Raw genomic sequence first — 26,652 nt, forward strand, 5'->3', positions numbered from 1 at the left:
TAGGCAAGCACTCTGATCACTAGGCCAAACTCCTGGTGCCTAGTGTGTACTGATTTTCACCATAGATTATTTGGTGAACTAAAGATTTTTCTGGCCAGGCGCTGGTGGCTCATGCCTGTAACCCTAGCTACCCAAGTGACTGGGATCTGAGAATCACAGTTCAAAGCCAATCTGGGCAGGAAGTCCATGAGACATCTATCTCCAATGAACTACCAGAAAACCAAAAGTGCCACTGTGGCGCAAAGTTGTAGAGTTCTAGCCTTGAGCAAAAGAGCTCAAGGACAGCACCTAAGCCTTGAGTCCAAGCCCTACAACTGACAAAAAAAAAAAAAAAGACTTCTGACTGATGATGAGTTTGGCTTAGTAGCACAAGTAGCCTGAGTGCATCCTATGTATAGCATATTGTATCCTGTTCCTTTGAGCATGTCTTCTGTTCTATTCTTGGGAATATCAGGCAAAAATATATTTCTTACTGGGCCAGAACCCAAAAATGTCAGTGAGAGTCATTTTGTGGCATCCAGTTGGTATACAGAAACCACAGGTGCCTCACAGTCTCCCTGAGAGACATGTAGGAGAAAGAGGGCTCTCATTTTATGTCCATGGAGTTTCAGATGACAAGAAAATGAGGGGAAAGCTGAAGATAATTTACCAAGGCCAGAGAATGGAAAAATCAATAGCTCTGGGAGAACATTTCTTTTTTTTTTTTTGCATCAAAAACATTTTTTGTTCTTGTAGAGTTAACATATAGAGGGATAATAGTTATATGAATCAGGTGGTGAGCAATGAGTCTTCATCTATCACTCTCTCCCACTTTTCCCCTCTTGTTTCCACTCACGAGATGTGCAGTTCATTTTCCACATACTGTTCAGTGAGTTCCGCTGTTGTATTTACTTACTTACTTATTTATTTATTTTTGCCAGTCCAGGACTTGAACTCAGGGCCTGAGCACTGTCCTTGGACTTTTTCAAGGCTAGAGCTCTACCAATTAAGCCTCAGCACCACTTTCAGCTTTTTTCTATGTATGTGGAACCGAGGAATTGAACCCCAGTCTTTGTGCATGCTAGGCAAGCACTCTACCACTAGGCCAAACTCCCAGCCTTGGCTGTTGTATTTTTTTCACCCTTGTTTGAAGGGACATTTCTTTTTTTTTTTTTTTTTTTTTTTTTTTTTTTTGCCAGTCCTGGGCTTGAGCTCAGGGCCTGAGCACTGTCCTTGGTCTTTCTCAAGGCTAGAGCTCTACCACTTGAGTCTCAGCACCACTTCCGGCTTTTTTCTATGTATATGGTACCGAGAAATTGAACCTGGGTCTTCATGCATGCTAGGCAAGCACTTTAACCAGTAGGCCAAACTCCCGGCCCCTAGAAGGGACATTTCTATCAATATGGCTTCAACCCTTCCCCTCTTTGTGCTCCCAACAATGTTGAGGAGGGTCCCAAGAGAGTTTAGGGAGGATCTTCAAGAGCGCATGCTGTTGGCCTTAGAAACAATCTGGTCACCTCAAGGAAAAGTAAGTGCCATCTCTGAGAAGGGAAGCAGGGCTAGAAAACCCAGTGCATGGTAAGCTTAGCAGAAACTGTGCCCCGCAGAGCTGTCACTTCTGGGGCAACATGCTTCTGGACCCCTCCCTGGAAGGGGTGATATCCCTCCGGGATAACAGGGAAGCATCTAAAGCTCCACCAAGTGTCTTGTTGACTTTCTTCATTTTCCCTGAACAGCAAATCTAATGCTTGGAGACAGACCCAAGGTACTGGAATAGTTTACTTCTTTGACTGAGCCTAGAGGACAGAGCAGCACAGCTCCCACCTCCTCTCCAGCAGCCCGGGCCTGAGCCAGTACCACACTAGAACCTTTGTCTTTTGCCCCTGTTAGGAAGAGCACTGCTGGCAAGTGTCCTCTGCCCTTGAGGGCAGCTGGCTCAGTCCCTGGGATGGCTGGCGTGGCCACACATGGAGCAGGCGGGCTTCCTGCTGCCACAGGCAAGGCCCACTGTCCCAGCCTGCCCTCTGCTATGGCAAGAGCTGTGTGTGGTTTCTTTCTCGCTTTCTTCTCTCCAAAGAACCTTTTATAAACTTTTGGTTTGCTAAGGACAACTTACAGTTGAAGGAGGGAAAATATCTCCACTGGAGAAGAAAGCACTCCCTCATTTCTGCCAAAAGATCAGGTCTGCTTGGGTTTGGAGAGTGTGTCCTCGGCAGCTCCACGACGGCCCCTAAGGTCCTTACTGACCCTAAGCCTTTGTAGGGTGAGTTTAGCTCTCAAGTGGGGTCCATGTGACAGGACTCAGCCTGCTGGCCTGAAATACAGAGCCCTGATTCTGGGAGTGTGAGCAAAGCCCAAACAGCCTATTCCTTAGACGAATGGGCAGCCATGCCTGAAGGGTAAGAGGGGGAGGAAAGGTTATCTAGGAGAAGTTTCTCCAGCACTCCAGCCAGGCTGCCTTAGCAGCCAGATAGGGGAGGGGGGCCACTGAGAATAAACACCATAAATGCTAATCTCCCCGTGAACGCCCATCCAGCTGTGAACTGCTGCAGTCACCCGGGGTGCCTGCACTTGAAGCAGTTTTGTTTGCTTTCTCATCGTGTGCCTGAGGTGCCAGTGACACATTGAGAACTGTGTTTGAAGTGAGAACAATACTCTGTCCTTGATTCTGCAGCAGGAACCCTGTTCTACAACCTAGTCTCTGAGGCACCCCAGCGTGTTCCCCTTCCTAACTCTACAGAGCAGCCAAGCCCGGCTCTAGGGTGCCATCTGAGGCTCAGGGGCATGCTGTGCTTTGTGATTCTCTATAGAGCCCAGTCTGTTATGCCTTCATGCCCTGTGGCCCTTTAGTTAAGGACACATTCACTCTAGTGTCATTCAAACCTGGCTTCAGTCCCTGAAAAATTCCATTTCTGGCTTCGCTGGCTGTGGACCTCATTTCCTAATCTCTGAAACCAAGTTTTCCTATTTCCCCCTCCTCCTCCTGCTACTCTTCTTCTTCCTCCTCCTCTTTTTCCTCCTTCTCCTCCTCCTCCTCCTCCTTCTTCTTTGAATTCAGTGCCTGGGCACTGTCTCTCAGCTTCTTTTGCTCAAGGCTAGTACTCTACCACTTGAGCCACAGTGGACTTCTGGCCTTTTCTGTTTATGTGTCACTGAGGAGTGGAACTCGGGGCTTCATGCATGCTAGGTAACTATTCTACCACTATGCCATGTTCCCAACCCAATTTTCCCTATTCTTGATGTAGCAATAGCTCCCTAAATTTGGTTAGGGGGGAACAGTGAATGCCAAGTGTTTAGCACAGTCTGGTCTTGGCAAATGCTAGCCATTGCTCATCATCTCTTTACCTCTGCTTTCCTGAACCCATGTCCTGCCCGCATGTTGTCAGCACGTGCTGCTGGCCATTCATTGCTGGCTAGGTAGAGAACTGCTTTGTTTGAACAATGAATTTTTAGACCTTTCTCTCTCCCCTCTCCCGTGGGTACTGGAACTAGAACATGAACTCAGAATTATTCTCTCTTAGATTTTTTTCACTCGTGCTTGGCACTCTACAACCTGAGCCAGCTTCCATTCAGCATTTTTTTGTTGGTTAATAGGAGATTCAATCACAGACTTTCCACCCAACCTGGCTTCCAACCAGAATCCTCAGATCTCTGCCTTCTGAGTAGCTAGGATCACAGCTGTAAGCTTCTAGCACCCAGTTTTAGTCACTGTTGCCTAAGATACTCCTGACTTACCATAATTTTTAGCTTTGGATGAATTTCAGTTTTGAGTCTTTGATTATGAGTTTTACAAACCATTATTTTTGAAGTTACCCAGTACATTCATGTAGGACTTAAAGTATATTCCACTGAGGAGTGGCATCTTATGACCCAGATTTGGTGTATGCTTCCTATGTGCAACCTGGTTTTCCCTGAGCCTGAGCCTGTCTCTTAACATTTTTTTTTTAACCAAGACTGGCACTTTGCCACTTAAGCTTTACTTCTAGTTTTGTGTGTGTGTGTGTGTGTGTGTGTGTGTGTGTGTGTGTGTGTGTGTGTGTGTGTGTGTGTGATGAATTATAGATAAGAAACCATGGTCTTCAGATCTTAGCTTTCTCAGTAGCTAGAATTCCAGGTGTGAGCCACCAGTGCCCACTGACCCGGTTATATTATGGTAGATTTAGGTAAAATGTGCTCTACCGCGTTATAATACTTTAAGTTGAAAGTAATCTGGATGCTGTAGCTCATGCCTGTAATCCTGGCTACTCAGGAGGCTGAGACCTTAGGATCGAGGTTTGAAGCCAGCCCAGATTGTAAAGCTTGTGAGACTCTTATCTCCAATTAGCCATCCCCCCCCCAAAAAAAAAGTGGACGTGGTACTGTGGCTCAAGTGGTAGAGTGCTAGCTAGCCTTGGGGAAAAAAAAAAAGTTCAGGATAGTGCTCAGATCCAGAATTCAGGACTGGCAGCAAAAAAATTCAGAATTCAGGACTGGCACCAAAAAAGAAAAAAAGTAAAATTAACCATGGGGTTGTTTCTGATAGTTCATTAGCAGTTTTATGTTTGGGCTGAAAGCCAGAGCTGGAGAACATTGTTTTAATAATCACAGCAGGATTTATTTATTCATTTATTTTTATTTTTTGCCCATCCTGGGGCATGAACCCAGGGCATGGACATTGTCCTTGGACACTTTTTGCTTAAGGCTAGCACCCTGCCACTTGAGCCACAGTCCTACTTCTTGCTTTTTCTGTGTATGTGGTTCTGAGGAATTGAACCCAGGGCTCCATGCATGCTAGGCGAGCGAGCACTCTACCACTAGGCCACACTCCCGGCCTCATTTATTTGTCTTAGTGTATATATATTATGTGTGCACAACTGTATGTGTGTATATGTATGTATGTGTGTATACATGTAAATATGTATACATGCATGAATACAAGGTTTCACTGTGTAGCTCACACTAGCCTTAAATTTGAGATCCTCCTGCCCCAGCCTCTAGGTGCTGAGATGACCCTGTTTACCACCACGCCTGAGGGTGGATCTGAGGGCATTAGTTCAGGTGAATTCAATGGCCATTGAATAGCGTAAGCCATTCAATTTTCATGATAATCCATTGCCATGGATGGGCTGTTGTAATGGATGAAAAACGTGAGGTGGAAGAGACTGAGTAACTGGCCCAATACTATTACTTCATTGTGTAAGCAATAGCGTGGAAACTCAAGCAGTATATATCTAATGGTAATAGCCATGGTAAGCTGCATGGCACTGCTAGGTTGTTTTGTGTTGTCTCTGATTAAATAACTTACCAAGAATACATTGCCGCATAGTGGCAGGGCCAGGGTTCCAAACAAATCAGATCCTGTTTCTCTGACACACTGTGAGGGATGGGATGCAGAGCGCTGTGTTCCCAGGCAGGAAACTGCTACACTGATTGAGTTCTTCCTTGTCTGGAGCAGGAAGGCTCATTTCCCTGCAGCTGTTTGCTTATGTCACTAATTAAGTTATAACTCTACAAAGGGAAATGATTAACAGAAGAAAAAACATTGCTAGTGGAGCCACCTCAGTCTTTCATTTGTCTGTTATTTGTTCTTTACAATTTAATTCTATATTTTTACTTAGCATTATATTCATTATATTTTTTTATAGCTGTAAGCTATTCCATTTGATTGATATAATTTAATTGTAGCACTTTTTTTTTGGCCAGTCCTGGAGCTTGAACTCAGGGCCTGAGCACTATCCTTGGACACTTTTTACTCAAGGCTAGCACTCTGCCACTTGAGCCACAGCACCATTCCTGGCTTTTTCTGTGTATGTGATTCCGGGGAATCGAACCTAGGGCTTCGTGCATACTGGGCGAGCATACTACCACTAGGCCATGCTCCCAGCCCAGTACTTTATATTCTAATTTTATTTATAGTGCTGAGAATTTGTAAGAAAAGTATTTTTTCTATCAAAGTAGTTGTTTCCTTTCTATTAATCTTGAGAGAACTATTTTTCTGAAGGGTTCCTGATTTGATTAGGTGGCTTGGCTCTTATTAATTGCATTTTAGTTACATACATCCTTTACCTACAATATCCTGTTAGAAGCTCCTTGTATTTTAGTTGCATGCTTGCTTCATCCACTTGTAGATTGTGAACCTGAGCTCAGCCAATGTGAGCAGAGGGAGAAGGGCTGCTGTGCTAGTGATAAAAAGGAGTAGCCTGCTCACTCTGTGCTTGCTTGCCAGAATTTTGGCTGGTGGCACACTTTTCTGTAAAAGTAAGCTTTGCCTTGTGGTCCCTTCAAGTTGGTACCCTTACTCCTCCTATGTGATACCCCAGCATCCCAAGCTATGTCTAACAATTGGCCTCGTGCCTGCTAGGCAGGTTCTCCACCATGGAGCCACATCCCTGTTTCCAAGGTTTAAATCTAAAGTATTTTACTGCTTTTTTTTTTGCCAGTCCTGGGTTTGAGCTCAGGGCCTGAGCACTGTCCTTGGTCTTTCTCAATGGTAGAGCTACCACTTGAGGCACAGCACCACTTCTATCTTTTTCTATGTTATGTGGTCCTGAGGAATCAAACTTGGGTCTTCATGTATGCTCGCCAAGCACTCTACCACTAGGCCAAACTCTTGGCCCGTGAAGTATTGTACTGTTTTGATAAGGGGAAAGTAGCACAGGCCAATTTTGGAGGGGTTTATTGAGGCAGAGAGGTAGCTGGCCTTTAGCTCTTCAGGTTCATCCTCCTGAGTGCTACGATTTTAGGTGCACACCACAGCACTTGCCTTGAGCCGAGTTTTAAATGTATGGTGTTTTTTAGCTAATCACTTTATGTATTTATTTTTGTCAATAGTGGAGCTTGAACTCTGGGCCTGGGCACTGTCCCTGGGCTCTTCAGCTCAAGGCTTGCAGTGCTCTACCACTCGAGCCACAGCGCCATTTCTAGTTTAGTTTTCTCGTGGTTAATTGGAGATAAGAGTCTCATGGACTTCAGTGCCAGGCTGGCTTTGAACTGTGATCCTTCTGAGTAGCTAGGATTACAGGCATGAGCCACCAGCACCGGGTGGTAGTGGGGCTTGAACTTTTACTTGACTTTTTTCCTTCATAGTTGACATTCTACCACTTGAGCTTTGTCTCCGCTCCAGCGTTTTGCTGGTTAATTGGAGATAAGAGTCTCTTGATAGATGTGTCTACCCAGGCTGATACTGAACCTCTGTTTCCAAATCTCAGTCTCTTGAGTAGCTGGGATTATGGGCGTGAGCTGTCTGTGCCCTGCCTCTTTTTTTTTTTTAACTTCTAAATTTAGCCAAACATACTGAATTTGTCCTTTTTCATAATTGTCATTCTATCCCTTTAAATGAAGTTTTTCTCTCAGGTTGAGAGGAAGAAGTAGGAGGGGATGAAAAAGGGAGCCCTGTACTTGACATGGCGCTGAAGCATCTGCAGGGAATAGCTGGCAGGGAGAGAAAAAGGCCTTGCCATTACCTGGCTTTGCTCTCTTGTAGGTGCATCTGGTCACCATGAAGCTACTATGTCCAGCCCTTCCTAGCTGCTTCCTGCTGGCCTTGCTTAGCCTATGGAGACCCATTCTCCAGGCTCACGCCGCTTCTGAGACAGTTCCCCCGGTGAGCGCTGCATCTTTCCTGGAGGACCTCATGCAGCGCTATGATGAGAATGGCAGCCTCACCCTGCCACAGCTAAAGAACCTGCTTACCCACCTGGGAGTAGGCCGAGAAAATGTTACCCAGGAGGGACACAGAAACTTGTCAACGGTAAGGCTTCCCTCTGTGCCAGCGCCATCCCCGGCCTCTGAGTTCCCTGTCTGGTCAGGGAAGGGTGGCTGAGCAGTTTGGTAAGCTGAGGCAGATCTTAATGACAGCAGACAGGCCATTTGACCCTCAGGGTCAGTGCAGTTCTTGGAGCTGTACTTGGGTCTCTTGAATCTGCTAGGAGGCTGTGGCAAATAAGCCTTATACTTCATTCAGTGGCAGGAGGAATTATCCTCAAGGTCCATGAGAATTTCTGGAGTACCAGTTCCAGAACCCAGAGAACTGAGGTTTTTGGCTCTTAGATGTCTGTTTTCCCTTCTAGATCATCTTGGTCAATCCAATTCTAAGGCTGTTTGTGGTAGTCCAATAGAAGCCAGCTAGCATTTGCCTTGTTCCTGTACTTGCTGGATGTTGTGAGAAACAGAGAAGCTTGTCATATTTAAGGAGTTTGCTTTCAAGATGGCAAGCTTGGTTAGCTAGAATGAAAACAAAGCATCACACTTTGTGGGCTCGACAGTAATTGAAGGATTCAAAACTGAGAGGGAGAGATGAGTGTGATAGAATAGTCAGGGAAAGTTTGTGCACGAGGTGTCCTTGAGCCATACCTTTGAAGGATAAACACTCTGTAGCAAGAAAGCAGGCAAGGAGCCAGGTATAGTGGCTCCTACCTATATGCAGGAGGCTGAGATCTGAAGATCGAGGTTCAAAGCCCTGGCCAGAAAGTCCACAAGACTTATCTCCAATTAACTAGCAAAAAGCTGGAAGTGGAGATATAACTCGAGTGGTAGAACATTAGCCTTGAGCAAAAAGTGAATGGAGAGTACCCAGGCCCCAGTACCAGCACACACAAACACACACAAAAATGGACAAGGATGCAGAGCCACATGTGGCTCTGTACGGCAGATGTCTGCATCAGTGAGAGAGCTGGTATAGCAATGGAGGCCATGGAGTGTGAGGTGTCTGAATCCAGAGGACTTGGGTGTGGATCTTAGAGCCTGTAGCAGTATTCTGGGGTCACCAGAGGTGAGCCCTCTGTCGTACAGATCCAGAGACCTATGTCATTAGCACCTGCAGAGGGCTAACACTCAGAGGTAAGCCAAGGTCAGGCTAAACTCAGAAAACCACCGGAGGCTTCATGTATAAAGTATAATTAGTGAAATTGCAGTTTCCAGAACACAGCATGTGAGAACCACGTGCCGATACTTCCCAAGGTGCCTGGGTATTCCCGTTTACTGGCCATTCCTTTTTGTTCTGCAATCAGTTTTGAATCTTTATATTTTCCTTCCCTACCTCCATCAATATCCATCAGGCTCAGGACCATTCGTTTAAGGTCAAGGAGACTAATGTTACCCAGGTCTGACTATTTCTGAGTTTTCCTGGAGCCCCACCTTTGGAGGATGAACTCTGTAGTTTGCCAGCACTGCACAGAAACATCTGTAACCTTCATTTGAACATGGTCACTCCCTGGGCTGTTGTGATGTGTAGCCAAATTTGATATCTGAATGACGTATATATCTCCAGGTGAGCTTTTTTTTTCTGGGCCTGGGGCTTGAACTCAGTCCCTGAGCTATTTTGCTGAAGGCTAGCACTCTATCACTTGAGTCACGGCTCTACTTCTGCCTTTTCTGTAGTTAATTGAAGATAAGACTCTCATGGAACAAGGTCTAGGGCTTGCCTAGCGTACACGAAACCCTGGGTTCGATTCCTCGGTACCACATACACAGAAAAAACTGGAAGTGGTGCTGTGGCTCAAATGGTAGAGTTCTAGCCTTAAGAAAGCCCAAGAACGGTGCCCAGGTCCTGGGTTCAAGCCCCAGGATTGACCAAAAAAGAGAAAAAAAGAGTGTATTGGATATTTCTCCCTAAGCTGGCTTTGAATGATGATTCTCAGAACTCAGCCTCCTGCGTATCTAGGATTACAGGCATGAACCACTGGCACATGGCATGATATCCTTGTTTCCTTAACCAAAGCGTCTTGGAAACTGGTTCTTCCTAAAACTTGGCCCTGAAAACCACTCACAGAGGGGTGAGCTCAGCACATGGGGCTTTCCTGTGTGTTTTTCAAGTTTAAAGACTTACTTGCTTCCATATCTAGAGAAAAGGCTACAGATTTCCTGCAGTTTGGATATATCTGTCTTTTTATCTCTTGAGGATTGAGCAGGTTGCTTCTTCATGTAGCCATTAATTCCTAAGAGTCTTTCTGCCCCTCCATCTCATTTCAGTGCTTCAGTTCTAGAGATCTCTTTGCGGCCCACAATTTCACCCAGCAGTCCCAGATAGGAAAGAGTGAGTTCCAGGAGTTCTGCCCCACCATTCTCCAGCAGCTAGATTCCCGGGCCTGTGCCTCTGAGAACCAAAAGAATGAGGAGAACAAACAGGCCGAAGAGGGAAAGCCGACTGCCCTTGAAGGTGCGTGTGTATCCGCCATGATGGATGATGGCTCTCCACACCGGCAGAGCCTGATCACACTAGCTGGTGATTCCTCGGTGTTGAACTCACTTTCCATCCCTCTTTCCCTTCCTTTCCTTTTTATTTTTCTTTTTTCTCTTTGTCTGCCTCCCTTCCTCCCCCCTCCCTTTGTCTTTTTTCTTTTCTTTTCTTTCCTTTTTTTTTTTTTTTGTGGATGTGTGCCAGTCTCGGGACTTAAACTTGAGACCTTACACTCTCCCTTAGCATTGTTATTCAAGGCTGGGGCTCTACCATTTGAGCCATACATCTACTTCCTGCTTTTTGGTGATTCATTGGAGACCAGAGTATCTTGGCTTGGTATGCTCAGACTGGCTTTGAACCATAATCCTCTGGTCTCAGTTTCCTGACTAGCTAAGATTAGAAGTATGGGCCTGACTTGGCCCACTTTTCCCTCCCTCCCTCCCTCCCACCCTCCCTCCCTCCTTCCTTCCTTCCTTCCTTCCCTCCCTCCCTCCCTCTCTTCCTTCCTTCCTTCCCTCCCTCCCTTCTTCCTTCCTTCCCTCCCTCCCTCCCTCCCTTCCTCCCTCCCTCCCTCTTTCCTTCCTTCCTTCCTTCCTTCCTTCCTTCCTTCCTTCCTTCCTTCCTTCCTTCCCTCCCTCTCTCCCTTCTTCCTTCCTTCCCTCCCTCCCTCCCTCCCTCCCTCCCTTCCTTCCTTCCTTTTCTCCTTCCTTCCTTCCCTCCCTCTCTCCCTTCTTCCTTCCTTCCCTCCCTCCCTCCCTCCCTCCCTCCCTCCCTTCCTTCCTTCCTTCCTTTTCTCCTTCCTTTTCCCTTCCTCCCTTCCTCCCTCCCTTCCTCCCTCCCTTCCTCCCTTCCTCCCTTCCTCCCTTCCTCCCTTCCCTAGTAATGGGGCTTGAACTCAGGACCTAGGCACTATCCCTTAGCTTCTTTGATTTACCACTTGAACCATGGTTCCACTCCAGCTTTTGTGTAGTAAATGGGGATAAGAGTTTCATAGACTTTCCTGCCCCAATTGTCTTTGAATCACAGTCCTCAGATTTCGGCCTCCTGAGTAGTTAAGATTAAAGGAATGTACTACCTGCACTTGTCCCCACTTTTCTTTGGGGTTCCATTAAACCACAGGGGTACCAACCTTTAAAACCTGCCTTGGCCTCTTTGTCCCTTACCACTCAGTACCTCTGCTCTAGCCACAAGCACTTGCCTAGTGGGAAAATACCACATGACAAGTGGGGTCCTGGCTGCCCTTTGGAATACTACCCCATAGCACATGCTGCCATGATCAGGTCTCCTTGTTTCTTAGTCATTTAATTCATTTTATTTAACGGTGATTATTGGTTTACTTCCTAGTCTCGTCATCTACAAGGTAAGTTTCTTTGAGATAGCAACCTTGACTTCTTCACAGCACCTCATAAGAGACTAGACTCAGTAACCATTTCCGGAGGGGCTGGTGGTTCTGTCTGCCTGGGCTCCACCCCTCCACCCCTCCAGCCCCCAGACCAGCCTGGGCCTGGCCCTGCCGCAGGAGTGCTGCCGTCAGTAATGGAGGCCCTCGTCTGTTCTTATTCCTCCACAGTGTGGGGCTTTGGTTTTCTCAGTGTCTCACTGATTAACCTGGCCTCTCTCCTGGGAGTTCTCGTCCTGCCGTGCACAGAGAAAGCGTTTTTCAGCCGTGTGCTCACTTATTTCATCGCCCTGTCCATTGGAACACTGTTCTCTAATGCGCTCTTCCAGCTCATCCCAGAGGTGCAGTAGAACAGGCGCGCGTGTAACCTCTTCCCCCGGGCCACCACCACTGAGCCCCTCTGGCTGACCCTGTCTCCCTGCCCCCCATACTTTTAGCTTTCCAACAGCTCCCTATGAAATGAACCAACCCTTCGTGTATCAAGGGCCGCCAATGACTTTTCACTCTACCTCAAGGCCGTCTCTCTCTCTCTCTCCTCAAGGCACTCAGGGTGACCTGGCCGCTTCAGGTGATGTCAGATGCAAGGCTTTTAGTATTTATACTCTCATTCCTGAGCCCCATTGGTAAGGCTCCAAAGAGAAGTTGAAATTAGTAGACCATGTTTTTGGTGCTGTGTACGACAGCTGTTCAAAAGAAACTGGGGGTATTCAGGTATGGACCCCATTGACTATCCATCTGGAACGAGGCAGAAGGGAAAGGGTTACCAATCTACATGTAGAACTGGCCCCAAAAGTGAGAATCTGAATTCTGTTGCTTAGCTTTTTCTCTCAAGGCTGGTACTGTACAACATGAACCATACCTGCACTTTCAGCTTTTATTTTTATTTACAGAATTTATTAACATTGATTTTTACATCATATTTCAAATGACGTGTTTAACAAACAAGTATTCAAGAAAGGAATCTTTATATACAATCACTGGCACTTAGATTTTAGAACATAATTAAAATTAGGCTGAGGGTTTGTATGTCATAAATACATACTAATCTATGTAATAAAACATATCTATAGAGTCAAATGTTTGTGTCTGTGTAGTTGTGTTTATATTTCCAGTACCACACTTTCAGCTTTTTACTAGTTACTTGAGATTAGAGCCTCATGGACTTTTCTGCCCAGACAGGCTTTGAACCTTGATACTCAGATCTCAGCCTCCTGAGTAGGTAGGATCCTGCTTTTTAAGCAGGAGCTATCTGTCTATCCGTCTGTCTAAAAGGCAATTAAATAAGAACGAACAAGCAAAATTAAACATACAAAAGGAGCAAAAGGAGAACTCACCTCTTTTGTGCCTTGCATCTTGACTTCTTCCTGATAAGGCTGATGTGGTACACCTTACCTAACTGTTTTTATTGTTTGATAATTTTGTATTTAATTGTTATTACTAAGGAGCTATAAAAATAAGACCCAAGTTGACAGTCTACCCATCTGGGGTATTGCAACAATGTTACAGACACCTGGTCCTCTCTTGTTATAGTGGAACTGCTCTTCAGAAAGAGCCATGTCAGTGACTTCTTATCCTTAGTCAAGAGACTGATTTCAAAGAACCAGACAAGGTGTCATATCTCACTTGTTCCTCGAGGAAGAAATAGTTTTAAGAATAACTACCTAGCACCACCAGTGTGGATGTAGCAAGCCCTTCTCTGGGGAGGCTTCATATTGGGCTATTTTTTCAGCTCTGTAAGATCAACTTAATAATTTTTTTAAAGATTTGAAATGATAAAAATCCTCATTGCCTGTTTGAATGAAATACTGTCATTCATTGTATGTAATCCGCCCTGTGGCTCACAGGAAGTGTCACACCAGCTCTGCTCTGCCCTTCTGTGGGACTGGACTCACAGTCTGGAATGTGTCAACTTGGGCAATACATTTGAAATATGTGTGTGGATGTGGGTGTGTGTTGTGTGGGCTGACCTTGGAACTCTGTTTTCTCCCCTTGCATCTCCAACAAAGCAAATGGAAATAAGTCAAAACAACTGAGAAGTTAGACCAAACGGGAATTTCATGGATATGTGTCTTATTTGATTCTTGTCATTCCTTCCCTGCACATGACTTCATTGTATTTTTTGCACAAACCAAACCATCCTCAGCTAGTGTCACATTTCCTCCCTCACCACAAATTGTATATGTAAAATGAAATTGTTTTAAAGCGATATACTGAACATTCTCTTTTGCTTTTGTGACCTGTTGAAGTCCTTGACAGGCTGAGTGTACCTCATATGTGTGATCAGGCAGCATCCTGTCCTACCACCATCACACAAGCTGGCAGAGACATCAGGCCACCAAACACAGCAGGGATGGTAGTCACAGCGTTCCAAGGCCACCCCCAATTCCTTTCTCTTGCATTGATTGAAGATAAATTTCATCAGATTTGAATCGCTAACAAATTTTCTATTTCTCTCTCCCTCCCTACTTGTCTCTGATTTTTTTCCTTTGTCCCATTTGTTAATATCCACAACTTTCACTGTTGCCTCCCTGCTCCTCCATCTTCTTTCCCTCAAATGGTGGTTGCCCTGCTCCCTGTCCCGGGTGGGCTGGCAGTGTGGGGATACGGTTTCCTCTGTGTCACCGTCATCTCCCTCTGCTCCCTCATGGGGGCCAGCGTGGTGCCCTTCATGAAGAAGACCTTTTACAAGAGGCTGCTGCTCTACTTCATAGCTCTGGCGATTGGAACCCTCTACTCCAACGCCCTCTTCCAGCTCATCCCCGAGGTATGGCAAGCCAGAGCACCCCCCGTGGAGCTCGCCCATGTGCTAGGACACTGTGGGCAGGCAGAGTGGGAAGGCCATTCATTTATGTAAGGCACAAGGTGTGGGGAGGGGGGTCCTGTGGATCCGTTCCTTTTAGAAAGTCAAGCTAAGACTTAGGAAGAGCCACTTGACACTGTTTTGAGAGCCAGGTTCAAATCCCAGCCCCCATAATCTGAGCTAGCCATTTGCCTTCCCTGTTTCTGTTTCCTCCTATAAAATAGAAAAACAGTAGGATTGACCTCAAGGTCATATTGTGAGGGTTCTCTGAGTTAATAATACTTGGTACCTGGAACGTGCTTTAGCTGTTCATGAAAAGTACTTGATGGCTATCAGTTTGAGGCTTTGGCACAGGGAAGTGTAAATACATCAACAGAATCCATGGGTCTCAGTAAGATGAGTTCTCAGTAGAGACAAAGGGAATCACTGAAATAACAGTCAGATTTTGCTTACCTAGAGAAAATCTTCCATAAAAGAGAAAGGAGCCTCGTGTTTTCACAATGTGATAGTCAGTCTTGGAAATACTTCATAGGCTTTGGTATAATCTTTACAGTAAACCCATTCATTACAGTAAGCACAAAGCATTTCACTGAAGGTGGTCTGCAGGACTGGACAAAGTCTGGAGACGATTCCACATACTTCTTAGGATACGTTGTGTTTTCTAAAATGCTGTGTATGCTTTTAGTGGACCAACGCTTATGAAATCTGTAGAACAAGTTATATTTCCTCCCATGATCCTGACCTCATTCCAGGCTGAGGCCAGGTCCCATGAAACCCAAAATGTGCTTAAATTCTGCCATCCTTCCTGGCTGAGTGTGGAGAGGTGATAGTTGCCTCTTTCTACAGTGCCTTTCCCTGTGAAGCTGCTCTTCTCCTGGCCTGATGTGTTGCTTCTACTCAGTGACTTGGCCTGTGCACTAGACAGTTGTGATACAATCCACCCCCATCTCCACCCCAGTCCTGTGGTTTGAACTCAAGGCCTTATGTTTGCCAGGCAGCTCTTCAGCCACATATTTAGCCTTTTGCTTTAGTTACTTTTTGTGAAAAAAAAAAATAGTTTCTCACATTTATGTCCGGAACTATCTGGACTGTGATCATTCATGTGTAGCAGAACAATTTATTGGAAATTATTATTGTTGTTGTTATTGTTACTGTTTTCAGTCATGGTACTTGAACTCAGGGCCTGGGTACTGTCCATAAGGTCTTTTGTTCAAGGCAAGTACTTACCACTTTGAGTCACAGCTCCACTTCTGGTTTTCTGATGGTTAATTGGAGATAAGAGTCTCATGGACTTTCCTCCTCAGGATGGCTTTGAACCATGATCCTCAGATCTGAGCCTCCTGAGTAGCTAGGATTACAGCCATTAAGCCACTATTGCCAGGCTGGAAATTATTTTTATTGAAGACAAGGTCTTACCAGATAGCCCAGTCTGGCCTTGAACTTGCAATCTTCCTGCCTCAGTTTTCTCAAGTCCTGAGCTTGAACTTATTTCAGAGACTTGTTTCCTGAAGCAGGTCACTGGATATTTTGGCACTGTAAGTCAGAAGTTGGACTTGGAATATTCCCAGTTGCTACTCCATTTTTTCCTCAGTGAATCCTTTTCTTTCTCCTTAATAAGTTACATTATCATAAAGGATTCCCCCCCCCCATTTTTTTTTTTTTTTTGCTGCTTCCAGGGCTTGAACTTGGGGCCTGTGTGCCATCCCTGAGCCTCATTGTGGTCAAGGCTACCACTTGAGCCACAGCAATATTAACAGCTTTTTCTAAGTAACTCGTTGGAGATAAGAGTCTCATGGACTTTCTTGCCATGCTGGCTTTGAGCCAGGATCCACAGATCTTAGCCTCCTGAGTAGCTAGGATTACAGATATGAGCCACTGGTGCCCCACTCCTTGTTTTGTTTTGTTTTTCTTAAAGGCAAATTCTCCCTCTGTTGCCTGGGCTGGCCTAGAATGCCTGAGTATCTGGGAACTATAAGCCTTTGTCAGTAAGCATAGCTTCAAACCCCTGCACAACACCCCTGAGATTGATGCCTGCAAGACATAGCCTGTTCTCAGTTTGTGGTCCCTGTGAGGTCTGTGGTCAGGAACGCTGCAATTCTGACTGCTTTCTGGAGAACGCATTTCCCTTTTTAGAAAGCATAATTAAGCCACTTCCCATTGTGTTTACAGGCAGGTCAGCCAGGGACACTAGATAAGCTGAAAACAAACACAAGAGACCTCTGCTGAAATGTGGAATTTGCTGATAGGTGCTTTTATAAATTAAGATGGAGTTTGCAATAAAAGTAGAGAACTACCAGGCATGGTGGTACATGCCTGTAATTCTATTACTAGACAGATGAGAAGAAAATGAGGAATTTGAGGCAAGCCGAGAAAGAAAAAAAGTAGAAAACTATCTTTAGGGCTGGTTTTTTCCCCTGAGATTAAAATGCCTTTGGCATCAGAAGGTGAGCAAGAAGGAACTCAGCCAAGATAGTGACATCATATCTGGGGAAATCAAGATTAGATTTTACTAATGAACAATCCTAGAGGAAGTGTAGGCCACAGGACAGCTTCTTTCTTTCCTAGAGTCAAGGAATAGTTAGGACGGGAGAGATACCCAGTGAAGGCTTTTTGTTTGCTTAAACTCACTGTGTTTTCCTGGGTCCACAGGCTTTCGGTTTCAGCCCACTGAAAGATTATGTCTCCAAGTCTGCGGTCGTATTTGGGGGCTTCTACCTTTTCTTTTTCACAGAGAAGATCTTGAAGATGCTTCTTAAGCCAAAAAATGAGGTGAGGCCCAGTTGTTTGTAAAGGGGTTTCTAGGAAAACAATTCTACCTAAAAAACAAACAAACAAACAAACAAACAAAACACCACACCATTGAACAGGCCTGGTATGGTACTATACCAGTGTTCATGGTTTCCTCAGTTATATTAGAAACTATAGAGGTCATAAGACCACCCCATGTGAGGACCAGACCTTGGAAGGGTATTCATGGGGGCAGAAGTTGGCCAGTTAGTTCTGCTACTGGTAGCAGTAATTTGTCCCTCCTCTCTCTCTCTCTCTCTCTCTCTCTCTCCAGTAAACCAATAAAAAGCCAAAAGTGGGTCTGTGGCTCAAGTAGTGGAATACTTAGTCTTGAGCAAAAAAAAAAAGCTAGATGGTAGTGCCTAGGTTCTGAGTTCAAGCCCCAGGACTAGCACAAAAAAAAACAAAAACCAGAGCTGATGTTGACCAGCAGTATACAGTTCCAAAAAGATGCCTTCAGTGCCTGGAACGAGATTGGTGCTGAACTGGTGGCTCCTTTAGGAGCATGGCCCTTGTGAAGATGAGTCTCTGAGTGCTTTGAGCAGTGGCCATCTTCTCTGGATTGGGTAATGCCTCAATGGGTATTTTGATACATTAACACTACATCCCTGCCTCCTTCCTTGGTGTTGCTATAGATAAGAATTTCCCTTGCATCCCTGGGCGATATACTTAGCTTTCCTTGGCAGTAGAAATGAAATCTTCCCAATGCAATACAAGCAGGTGCCCATTTGGGCTGGTGTCTTGAGGGACAGTCATCCTGATCCCCTCCCTGTCATTCCTCTAGCATCATCATGGACATAACCATTTCACGTCTGAAACACTTCCTTCCAAGAAGGACCAGGAAGAGGGTGTGACGGAGAAGCTGCAGAATGGGGATCTGGATCACATGATCCCTCAGCACTGCGACGGCGAGCTGGATGGGAAGGCCCCTGGCCTAGACGAGAAGGTCATCGTAGGCTCACTGTCTGTGCAGGTCAGTGGCTATCAGCAACAAGAGGATCTTAGGAGATAATGGCCTCAGATGGGTGGATTGGCATTAGCCTGTAGACCAACTTGGGAGGCGGAGGCAGGAGGAATTGCTAACCAGTACAGTCAGAATAATAAGAGCTTTCTCAAGAGCAGAAAAAATGAAAGGCAGAGTCATGACCTAAGGGAGACAGGCACATGGTCCATATTGAAACCTTTTGTGGCCCTGGGAATGTGCTTTCTCCTAGGACCTGCAGGCATCCCAAAGTGCCTGCTACTGGCTAAAAGGTGTTCGCTACTCTGATATTGGTACCCTGGCTTGGATGATCACGCTCAGTGATGGCCTCCACAACTTTATTGATGGTCTGGCCATTGGTGCCTCCTTCACTGTGTCTGTATTTCAAGGCATCAGCACCTCAGTGGCCATTCTCTGTGAGGAGTTCCCACATGAGCTGGGTAAGTTTGAGTCCTCCACTGTACCCATTCCCTCACCTCCAGCTTCCCCCCTGCCTGCCCTCACCTCATAGTCCACAGTGCACTAAGCTCTGCACATCTAACCACTGTAACAGGGGTACAGATCGTTGTTTACAGGGATGGAGGTTTCGTTGATTATGAAGCGTTTTTGTTTGTTTGGTGCTGATCAAATCCTGGCCTTGTCATTTATTGCCCTGTGAGTAGCTTTTCTCCCTCCTAATTTTGTTGGAGAGCTCATTCTGTTTCACAATCAGTCAAAAGAGAAATGGGACCATTGGTAGTTGCTCATTGGATAAGACAAACAAAATCTTTAAAAACCTTAAAAAAAAATATTTGAAAATCCTCCAAATTATTTCCAGCCTCTAAGCTGGAAATGTGTCACTGAGATGGCCTGTGTGACAGATGAAGATGAGGTGCCTTTCTCTGTTATATCAGTCTATTTATTTTTACCCAGACTTCATCCATAGTTTAAGCAGCATGACTCATTGATGTTCTCTCTGTGCGCCTCAACCGTCATCCTCTTCTTCCTCTCCCCCTGTAGGAGACTTTGTCATTCTGCTCAACGCTGGCATGAGCATCCAGCAGGCTCTCTTCTTCAACTTCCTTTCTGCCTGCTGCTGCTATGTGGGTCTGGCCTTTGGCATCCTGGCTGGCAGCCACTTCTCAGCCAACTGGATTTTTGCACTGGCAGGAGGAATGTTCTTGTACATTGCTCTGGCTGATATGGTAAGTATGCCATGGTTTATGTCATGTAGGTAGAACTGGACTAGATGAATGTGTAGATAGGAGGACAGCAAAGGGGACACTATTTACTTTGCTTTTGATAACAACTTCACTGAGCTAGCTTTCATAAATCACACAATTTAGTTATCTCAGGTGTACAATAGTTATTTTGTTTTGTTTTTTTCCAGACATGGGGCTTGAACTAAGGGCCTGATTACTGTCCCTGAGCTCTTTTGCTTAAGGCTAGCTTTCTACCTTTGATTCACAGTTCCACTTCTGGTTTTGTGGTGGTTAATTAGAGAAAAGAATAATATCACAGACTTTGCTGCCTGAGCTGGCTTTGAACTACAATCCTCTTATCTCAGCCTCCTGAGTATCTAGGATTACACGTGTGAGCGCCGGGGCCCAGCTTCAATAATTTTCAAAGATGCATTAGATTTGGTGGGGGACCTGTGAGTGTGTCTTATTTTAAAATTAGCAGGTTTGTTGTGAGAAGGGAATTCATTGTGACATTTCCATGTGTGCAATGTATCCCAGTCAAGTTCACCCTCTCTAACATTCTCCCTCCTCCCACTTTTCCTTCTTAAAATAATTCCAGATTTGCTTTGGATTGTAGTCCTCAGATCTCTGCCTCCTAAGTATCTAAGATTCTAGGCACGAGCTACCAGTGTCTGGTTTGAAAACAGTACCTTTGATGAGAGCGTTGGCCCTCACCATCTAGCCATATCCCGTGGAAGCAGGCAGTTCAGGTTTTCTTCTCCTTTGTCTGGAGCCTGCTCATAAATAGCTCTGATGTGTTTGTGGCATTACATCTTGTTACCTTACCACCTTATTGGCTTAGCAGCTATTGGCTTTGAGTGAGTCCTGTGTGATTCTATTCTCTAACCCCTTACACAAATGCTGAATTTCTCAAAGAGGCAATAATGACATTTTAATAGTAAAGTTATTTTTTCAAAGTGTTTAGTTTTTGTTTGTTTGTTTACAATGCTAGAGATTGAACCCAAGATTTATACATATTAAGTAGGCAATGTACCACTAAACTATAGTTTGGGGTTTTTGTTGTTGTTTTAGTTTTAGTTTTGTTTTGTTTTGTTTCTGTTGGTCATAGGGCTTGAACTCTGGGCCTGGATGTTGTCCCTGAGCTCTTCAGCCCAAGGCTAGCACTCTACCCCTTAAGCCACAGCACCACTTCTGGTTCTCTGGTGGTAAATTGGAGATGATAACCTCACGGACATTTGTACCTGGGCTGGCACAATCTCAATCCTTGGATCTCAGTCTTCTGAGTAGCTAGGATTACAGGCATGAGCCACTAGCGTCTGTCTAGTTTTGTTTGTTCATTTGTTTGTTTTTAAGTCCCTAGCACTCTTTCACATGTTTTTAAAGTCTTTTTTTCCCCTAAATCAAAGGATGTTTGTCTTTAGCTAGCATTTAAATATCCAAGTCTACAGGCTTTCTTTCAGTTATATTAATGAGTAGGTTATTTTCTATATTAACCTTATCAATAACTCAAGAATTATTTGACCAATACTCAGTGCTGCATTTCACCTGTGCAGCTATAGTCACAGGAAACGTTGTGGAGAGATCCTGTCACATCCAAGTCCTAGCTACTGTTGCTACCCATTTTATCAACCAAACTGCAATACCCCCAATGACTGAATTGCCCCATACTTAGATGGTGAAGAAAGGTGACTTTCTACTCTTCCATTTCTCCTTTCTCAGTTCCCTGAGATGAACGAGGTCTGCCAGGAGGATGAAAGGAAGGGCAGCGTCCTGATCCCCTTTGCCATTCAGAACCTAGGTCTGCTCACCGGCTTCACCATCATGCTGGTCCTCACTAAGTATTCAGAACAAATCCAGATTGGGTAGGACCCTGCCGGAAGCTGGTGGGATTGCACATCGGGCCGTTGGACTGCGTCTACTCCCCTGCCTGAAGACCCAGCATCCACAAAACTCCTGGAAGAGGCAGTTCCATTAGAACTTGACCCAGACTGCTGGCCTTTGTTCAGATGTCAACTGTTTTAAAATGCTCTGTCTTAGGAAGAAGTTGCCCCAGTAACCATTCTCTAGGTAGTCCCTAGCCCCTTCCTCTCATAAGGATTCTGGAACCTGAATGCTACGTATACAGGACAAGCTTCCCTTTTCTCTCTCTGGTTACTCTGGCCTCTTCTCTCTTAGAAGCAGCACCAAGATATTTAGAGTCTCATACCCTACAATGTAAAAATGGACCCAGTGGTCACAGATTGGTTATAAATGTCAGGCATTAATACTCTGGGATCCATCCATTGAAATGTGCCCACTGGACCTCAAGCTGGCTCATTTTGAGAACAGGTTTTTCCATTCTTACAGAGAATGAGCTAGAAACAGAAATCCCTACCGAGAACAAGAGACAAAAATCTCATCTTCCCAGTCTGTTTTTTGCCTCTAATTTCTATCAAAGAGTTCTAAAAGTCACAGCACATCAGCAGAGTAGGCAGAGAGCCAGGGATCATTCTAGTGAGGAAGGAAATTGACTGGTAAGCTGGTGTCCTGTAAGATGCAGGGTGTTGCTTATGTGCATGCAGTATCTGATGTCTCCGGTCTGCTGCGAGAGCTAATATGGAGGTTTATTTCCCTGGCTCCCCTCTTCTTTTTTGGTTAACACTGACAGAAGGGAAAGGTAGGATATCCATAAGAATTGGTCTTGCAGTGATTTCCACTTCCCTTCCCAGTTTCCTTCTTTTAAGACTTTAGATGCCTCCCTCAAAGCACATTCTGAGCACATTTGTTTGTATTAAAGGGGAGATTGCACAAACTTCCTCCCCCTGGACATGTCTTCTGCTTTAGAGTAGCAAGCTGAATTGTAGATTTGGGATGCAGCAGTTTGTGCTTTACTAGGACAAAAGGTAATCTGAAACAGAATCGATGCAGGTAAAACTTAGGACTTGCTAATCACATGAATAAAAGTATGAGTACTAAGGGACTTGGATCAAGCTTGTGAGTTAGGGCATTGCACATGCCTCTACTGAGTAGATTTAAAAGCACGGGCTATGTTACCACTTCCTCCTTTGTTCCATACAAGAAAAAAGGGTGAATCCTATATTGAGTGTAAATTGCTCTATTTCTCTCCAAAACAGATGGTTATGCTTGTCTTTTAACACTATAGACCAGCCTCAGGCACTGTGGCACCCTCTCTTCCCTACTCCCCCCTCCAGAACTCTGGCTTCCAGGGGAGTTCATCTCCAGGTTCACTAGGTGAATTGATTTATTATTATCATATTGATAATGTGGATTCTGTAGCCACTTTGGGGAGCCAGTCTCTCCCGGAGCCTTTCTTAGCGGTGTCCACAGTTGCAGCCCAGGGGCCATGTTCATTCACATGACGGACAAGAGTACTAGTTCATTGCCAGTGTCAATCGTCCCCTGTTAATTAAAAGCAGCATCTGTTTTTTTATTTTGTTTTTCTTCATGGAAACAACCCTCTGCTAGGAATATTCCTGAAATGAAGATGAGTAAAAACACTGGTTTTGATACTTGCTAAGTGTCTCTCCTAATGTTGCCTGTTACCGTGAGACAAGGCCTTGAGGAAATTTCTAAAGATTCGAAGTTGAAGGTCAAAACCGACTCCTTGTAGGGTTGGGGTCTAGTTTTACCAAAGAATCAATTCCTTGAATGTCAGAATCTAACTTTTTATATTATCATTGTTGTTATTGTTTTATAATAATTGTCTTTTCTGTTCTATTTCTAAACTGCTTTTTCAGGAGGTAGCAGAAAAAAGCACTGTGGGGCTGGGTTGGAGCTTAGTAATAGAGTGCTTGTCTAGTGTGCATGAAATCCTGGGTTCTGTCCCCAGCATCACCAAAATAAGACTGGAAGGTTTTGCTTTACTTAACTCACATTGATGTATTAAAATGTTAATATTATTATTCCCTCTAGAGCCTATCATTTCTTAAAATACCATATGTCTTGGAGTAGAATACTGAGTTAAGAGTTAGTGAGTTTTCTTCATTTAGGAGAGAAGCTTAAAATCTTTAACAAGTTAAACAGTCAACACGAAATGGCAGCGTACGTGCCCTTTTTCTTTTTCTTTGTTTGTGCACAACTACAATAAATAACCCATGAACTTTGCTTTAATGGACAGCTAGCTGCCTCCAAGGAAAACCCTCTTGATAGGGCATCAGAGCAGAGGCCAGCCCCAGTCAGAGTTTGGAAGGGAGGAATAGACTCGCTTGAATCAGCAGATTACTGCCATTGGCAAATCTGCCATGGTGGAATTGCCCATGAATTACAAACATGGCAGTGTCTTTTTTTTCCACTTTTAAAAGGTGGATTTGCAGTTTTAAGCATCTGTACATATTAGAAGTCTGAGACAGTGACTTGTTCAGTGGATTTTTATCCCCTGGTGTCATACCATCATTCTCTCTCTTTGCAGATGAACCAGCTTCCTGTTAAGCAAAGACCCCTTAGCCAGGGACAGGGTTCTACTTCTCACCTTCTGTTCTTGCCTCCAAAGGTGTTTTTTGTCTAGTGTCCATATGGGACCATTCTTCAATGGTCTTTCAACTTGGGATTAAAAAGACTTCTCTGTGTAGGTAGGCTAAGGTCTAATTTGGTGAGTCTTCTTCCAAAAGAGATGAATAACATTCTGGAAATCTGCTTTTTGTTATTGTTGTTTTTAATTTTTTTGCAAGAGAGAGGTTAGATTTTTTATTCATATTTCTTTACAGTTCTGCAAGTCCATCACAGTATTTTTTTTAAAAAAATAACTCAGGTGTTATGGGAAGAATTAGAAAAGAAATTAACTTATGTGGACTGTAAATGTTTTATTTGTAAGATTCTATCAATAAAGCTATATTCTGTTAACAGTCGAGAGTGCGGTGTTGTCTTTAGATGCGATGGAGATGGTCTAACACAAGGTGGCGATCACGTCTCACTGACTTTACAGAGCTTGTTTTTACCAGATCTAATAGTTTGACTATGAAATTTTAGGAAAGTCATAATATCCTACTTCAAAACTGATTAGCTGCCTGTAATCCTAGCTACTCAGGAGGCTGAAATCTGAGGATCAACACTAGCACTAAAGTCTGCGAGACTCTTTATTTGCAATTAAGTACCAGAAAATTGGAAGTGGTGCTGTGGCTCAAGGGGTAGGGCGGTAGCCTTGAGATGAAGAGCTCAGGGTCAGCACCCAGGCCCAGAGTTCAAGTCCCATGACTGGCAAAAACTGATTAGCTTTGGACCAGGGATGCAGCTCTTTTTTTTTTTATGCCAGTCTTGGGGCTTGAACTCTGGGCCTGGGCACTGTCCCTGAGCTTCTTTTGCTCAAGGCTAGCACTTTAATACTTGCCACAGTGCCACTTCCAGCCTTTTCTGTTTATATGGTGCTGAGGAATCTAACCCGGGGCTTCATGCATGCTAGGCAAGCACTCTACCACGAAGCCACATTCCAGCAGGGATGTACCTCTTGTAGGTTGCATGAGGCTTGGGATTTGATCACTACCAAAAAAAGATTCTTTTTCAAAAGAATTTTTCCAAAAGACAAGATTCTTTTTCATGGAGCCTGAGTCTTGAACTCAGGACCTGAGCACTGTCCTTGGGCTTTCTCAAGGTTAGCACTCTACCACTTAAGCCACAGCACCACTTTCAGCTTTTTCTATGTATGTGGTACCAAGGAATCGAACCCTGGGTCTTCATACCTGCTAGGCAAGCACTCTTATTGCTAGGCCAAACTCCCAGCCTCGAATTGTGAGATTTCTTAGGAAGAACTTTTGAGCTGGGGCACTGGCTCAGTAGTAGCATGCTTTCCAAATACAGTCAAAGGGCCCTGGATTGTATTTCCAGCTCAGCAAAAACAACAAAAACCATTTGAAATTTGTTGAGTTGGATTAGTTCATTCAGACATGTATGTTTCTTATGAGGAACTATCCTCTTGTAAAAGTTAAAATTCTAAACTTAAGTTTTCTCCTTGTAAGGTTGAAGAAAATTATGGAAATGAGCCCTGAGGTAAAACAACTGATTCATTCTCATGACTTACATTACACTTGACATCCCCAAATAAGTTCTCACTAGGATCTTCCTGTGTAGCTCAGATTGTCCTAGAACTCCTGCCTCAGACTCCTGGTACTGGGATTACAGAAGTGCATTGCCAAATCCAGCTAATCCTTTCTTGAAAAACAAATATCTCAGCCAGGACGTGGTGGCTCACACCTGTAATCCTAGCTTTTCAGGAGGTTGAGATCTGAGGATCAAGGTTCAGAGCCAGCCTGGGCACAAAAGGACCTGAGACTCATCTCCAATTAACCCCTAGAAAATGGGAATTGGTGTTTGGCTCAAGGGTAGGAGACTCATCTCCAATTAATGCCTAGAAAATGGGAATTGGTGTTTGGCTCAAGGGTAGGAGACTCATCTCCAATTAACCCCTAGAAAATGGGAATTGGTGTTTGGCTCAAGGGTAGGGCAGTAGCCTTGAGCTGAAGAACTCAGGGACAATGCCCAGGCCAAGTTCAAGCCCCATGACCCACCAAAAAAAAGAAAAAGCAAATATCTCAGTAATATTAAATGGAGCTTGAGGCTCAAGTCTGTATCCTAGCTACTCAGGAGGCTGAGATCTAAGAATCGAAGTTCAAAACCAGCCCGTGCAGGAGAGTCCTTGAGACTCATCTCCAGTTAACCACTAGAAAACTGGAAGTGGTACTGTGACTTAAAGTTGTAGAGCACTAACCTTGAGCAGAAAAGCTCAGAGAGAGCACCCAAGTCCTGACTGAGTTCAAGCCCTATGCCTGACCAAAAAATTAATTTAAAAATATAATTGGTTCCTATGGGAGGATATATATGTGACCTCATACATGATAGACAAGTGCTATACAATGAACCACATCCCCACTTCCTCAATTAGTCTTTGAATGTGCACCACCTTGCTATTGTACAGTCGCTGAAGTTATATTCAATATGACGTCCATCCTTTGGCTTCCACCATCATTTCAGGTAAGAAATCTTACCTGCCCTCCTACTGCCTTCCCAGGCTGGATTTGGTTTCTCTCTGCATACCTCAATTACAGGGCTGGAATTATCATTCTTTTTACACCAATTTCCTTCAGGGGAGAGCGGTGAGGGAGTGATATCTGATTTCTGTCTTTGATCTCAGCACCTGCCTTGGATGAAATGCCCATGTTTTGGGTTTGTGAACTTCCTCCTCCCACAGCAGCAGCTGCCATGTTCGTGTTCATTTTACTTATTTCTTACCTGGGCCTTCTTTATTTAGAAAGAGATGCATTTGTGGCCCTCCCTAGACAGAAGTAAACAAACCATTAAGAAGATTAAAAACCTTGACCACAGCCATCTCTTTGTAATCCTCTTAACCAGTTAAGCCCTTTAGGACATTTTTGGTGGGAG

General features: G+C 44.6%; 1 protein-coding gene across 4 annotated transcripts in view; it reads left to right on the top strand.

The window, feature by feature from the left end:
* Positions 1-22,712, top strand: part of Slc39a14 (solute carrier family 39 member 14) — a 48,360-nt gene extending 25,648 nt beyond the window's left edge. For 2 of the 4 annotated variants that reach the window (XM_090354300.1, XM_090354302.1), the window contains 8 exons: positions 7,442-7,708; positions 9,928-10,114; positions 11,706-11,875; positions 16,984-17,103; positions 17,906-18,094; positions 18,336-18,543; positions 19,103-19,287; positions 21,004-22,712. In XM_090354300.1, the coding sequence (XP_090210426.1) occupies positions 7,457-7,708; positions 9,928-10,114; positions 11,706-11,875; positions 16,984-17,103; positions 17,906-18,094; positions 18,336-18,543; positions 19,103-19,287; positions 21,004-21,150 (1,458 nt within the window). In that variant the 5' untranslated portion in view covers positions 7,442-7,456 and the 3' untranslated portion in view covers positions 21,151-22,712. Of the gene's footprint in view, positions 1-7,441; positions 7,709-9,927; positions 10,115-11,705; positions 11,876-14,128; positions 14,299-16,983; positions 17,104-17,905; positions 18,095-18,335; positions 18,544-19,102; positions 19,288-21,003 lie in introns of all 4 variants that reach the window. The other 2 variants (XM_090354301.1, XM_090354303.1) reach the window with 1 other exon arrangement.
* Positions 22,713-26,652: the final 3,940 nt, after the last annotated feature.

The sequence above is a fragment of the Megascapheus bottae genome, chromosome 20 (assembly GCF_031878675.1).
Source record: "Megascapheus bottae isolate mThoBot1 chromosome 20, mThoBot2.hap1, whole genome shotgun sequence".
NCBI lineage: Eukaryota > Metazoa > Chordata > Mammalia > Rodentia > Geomyidae > Megascapheus > Megascapheus bottae.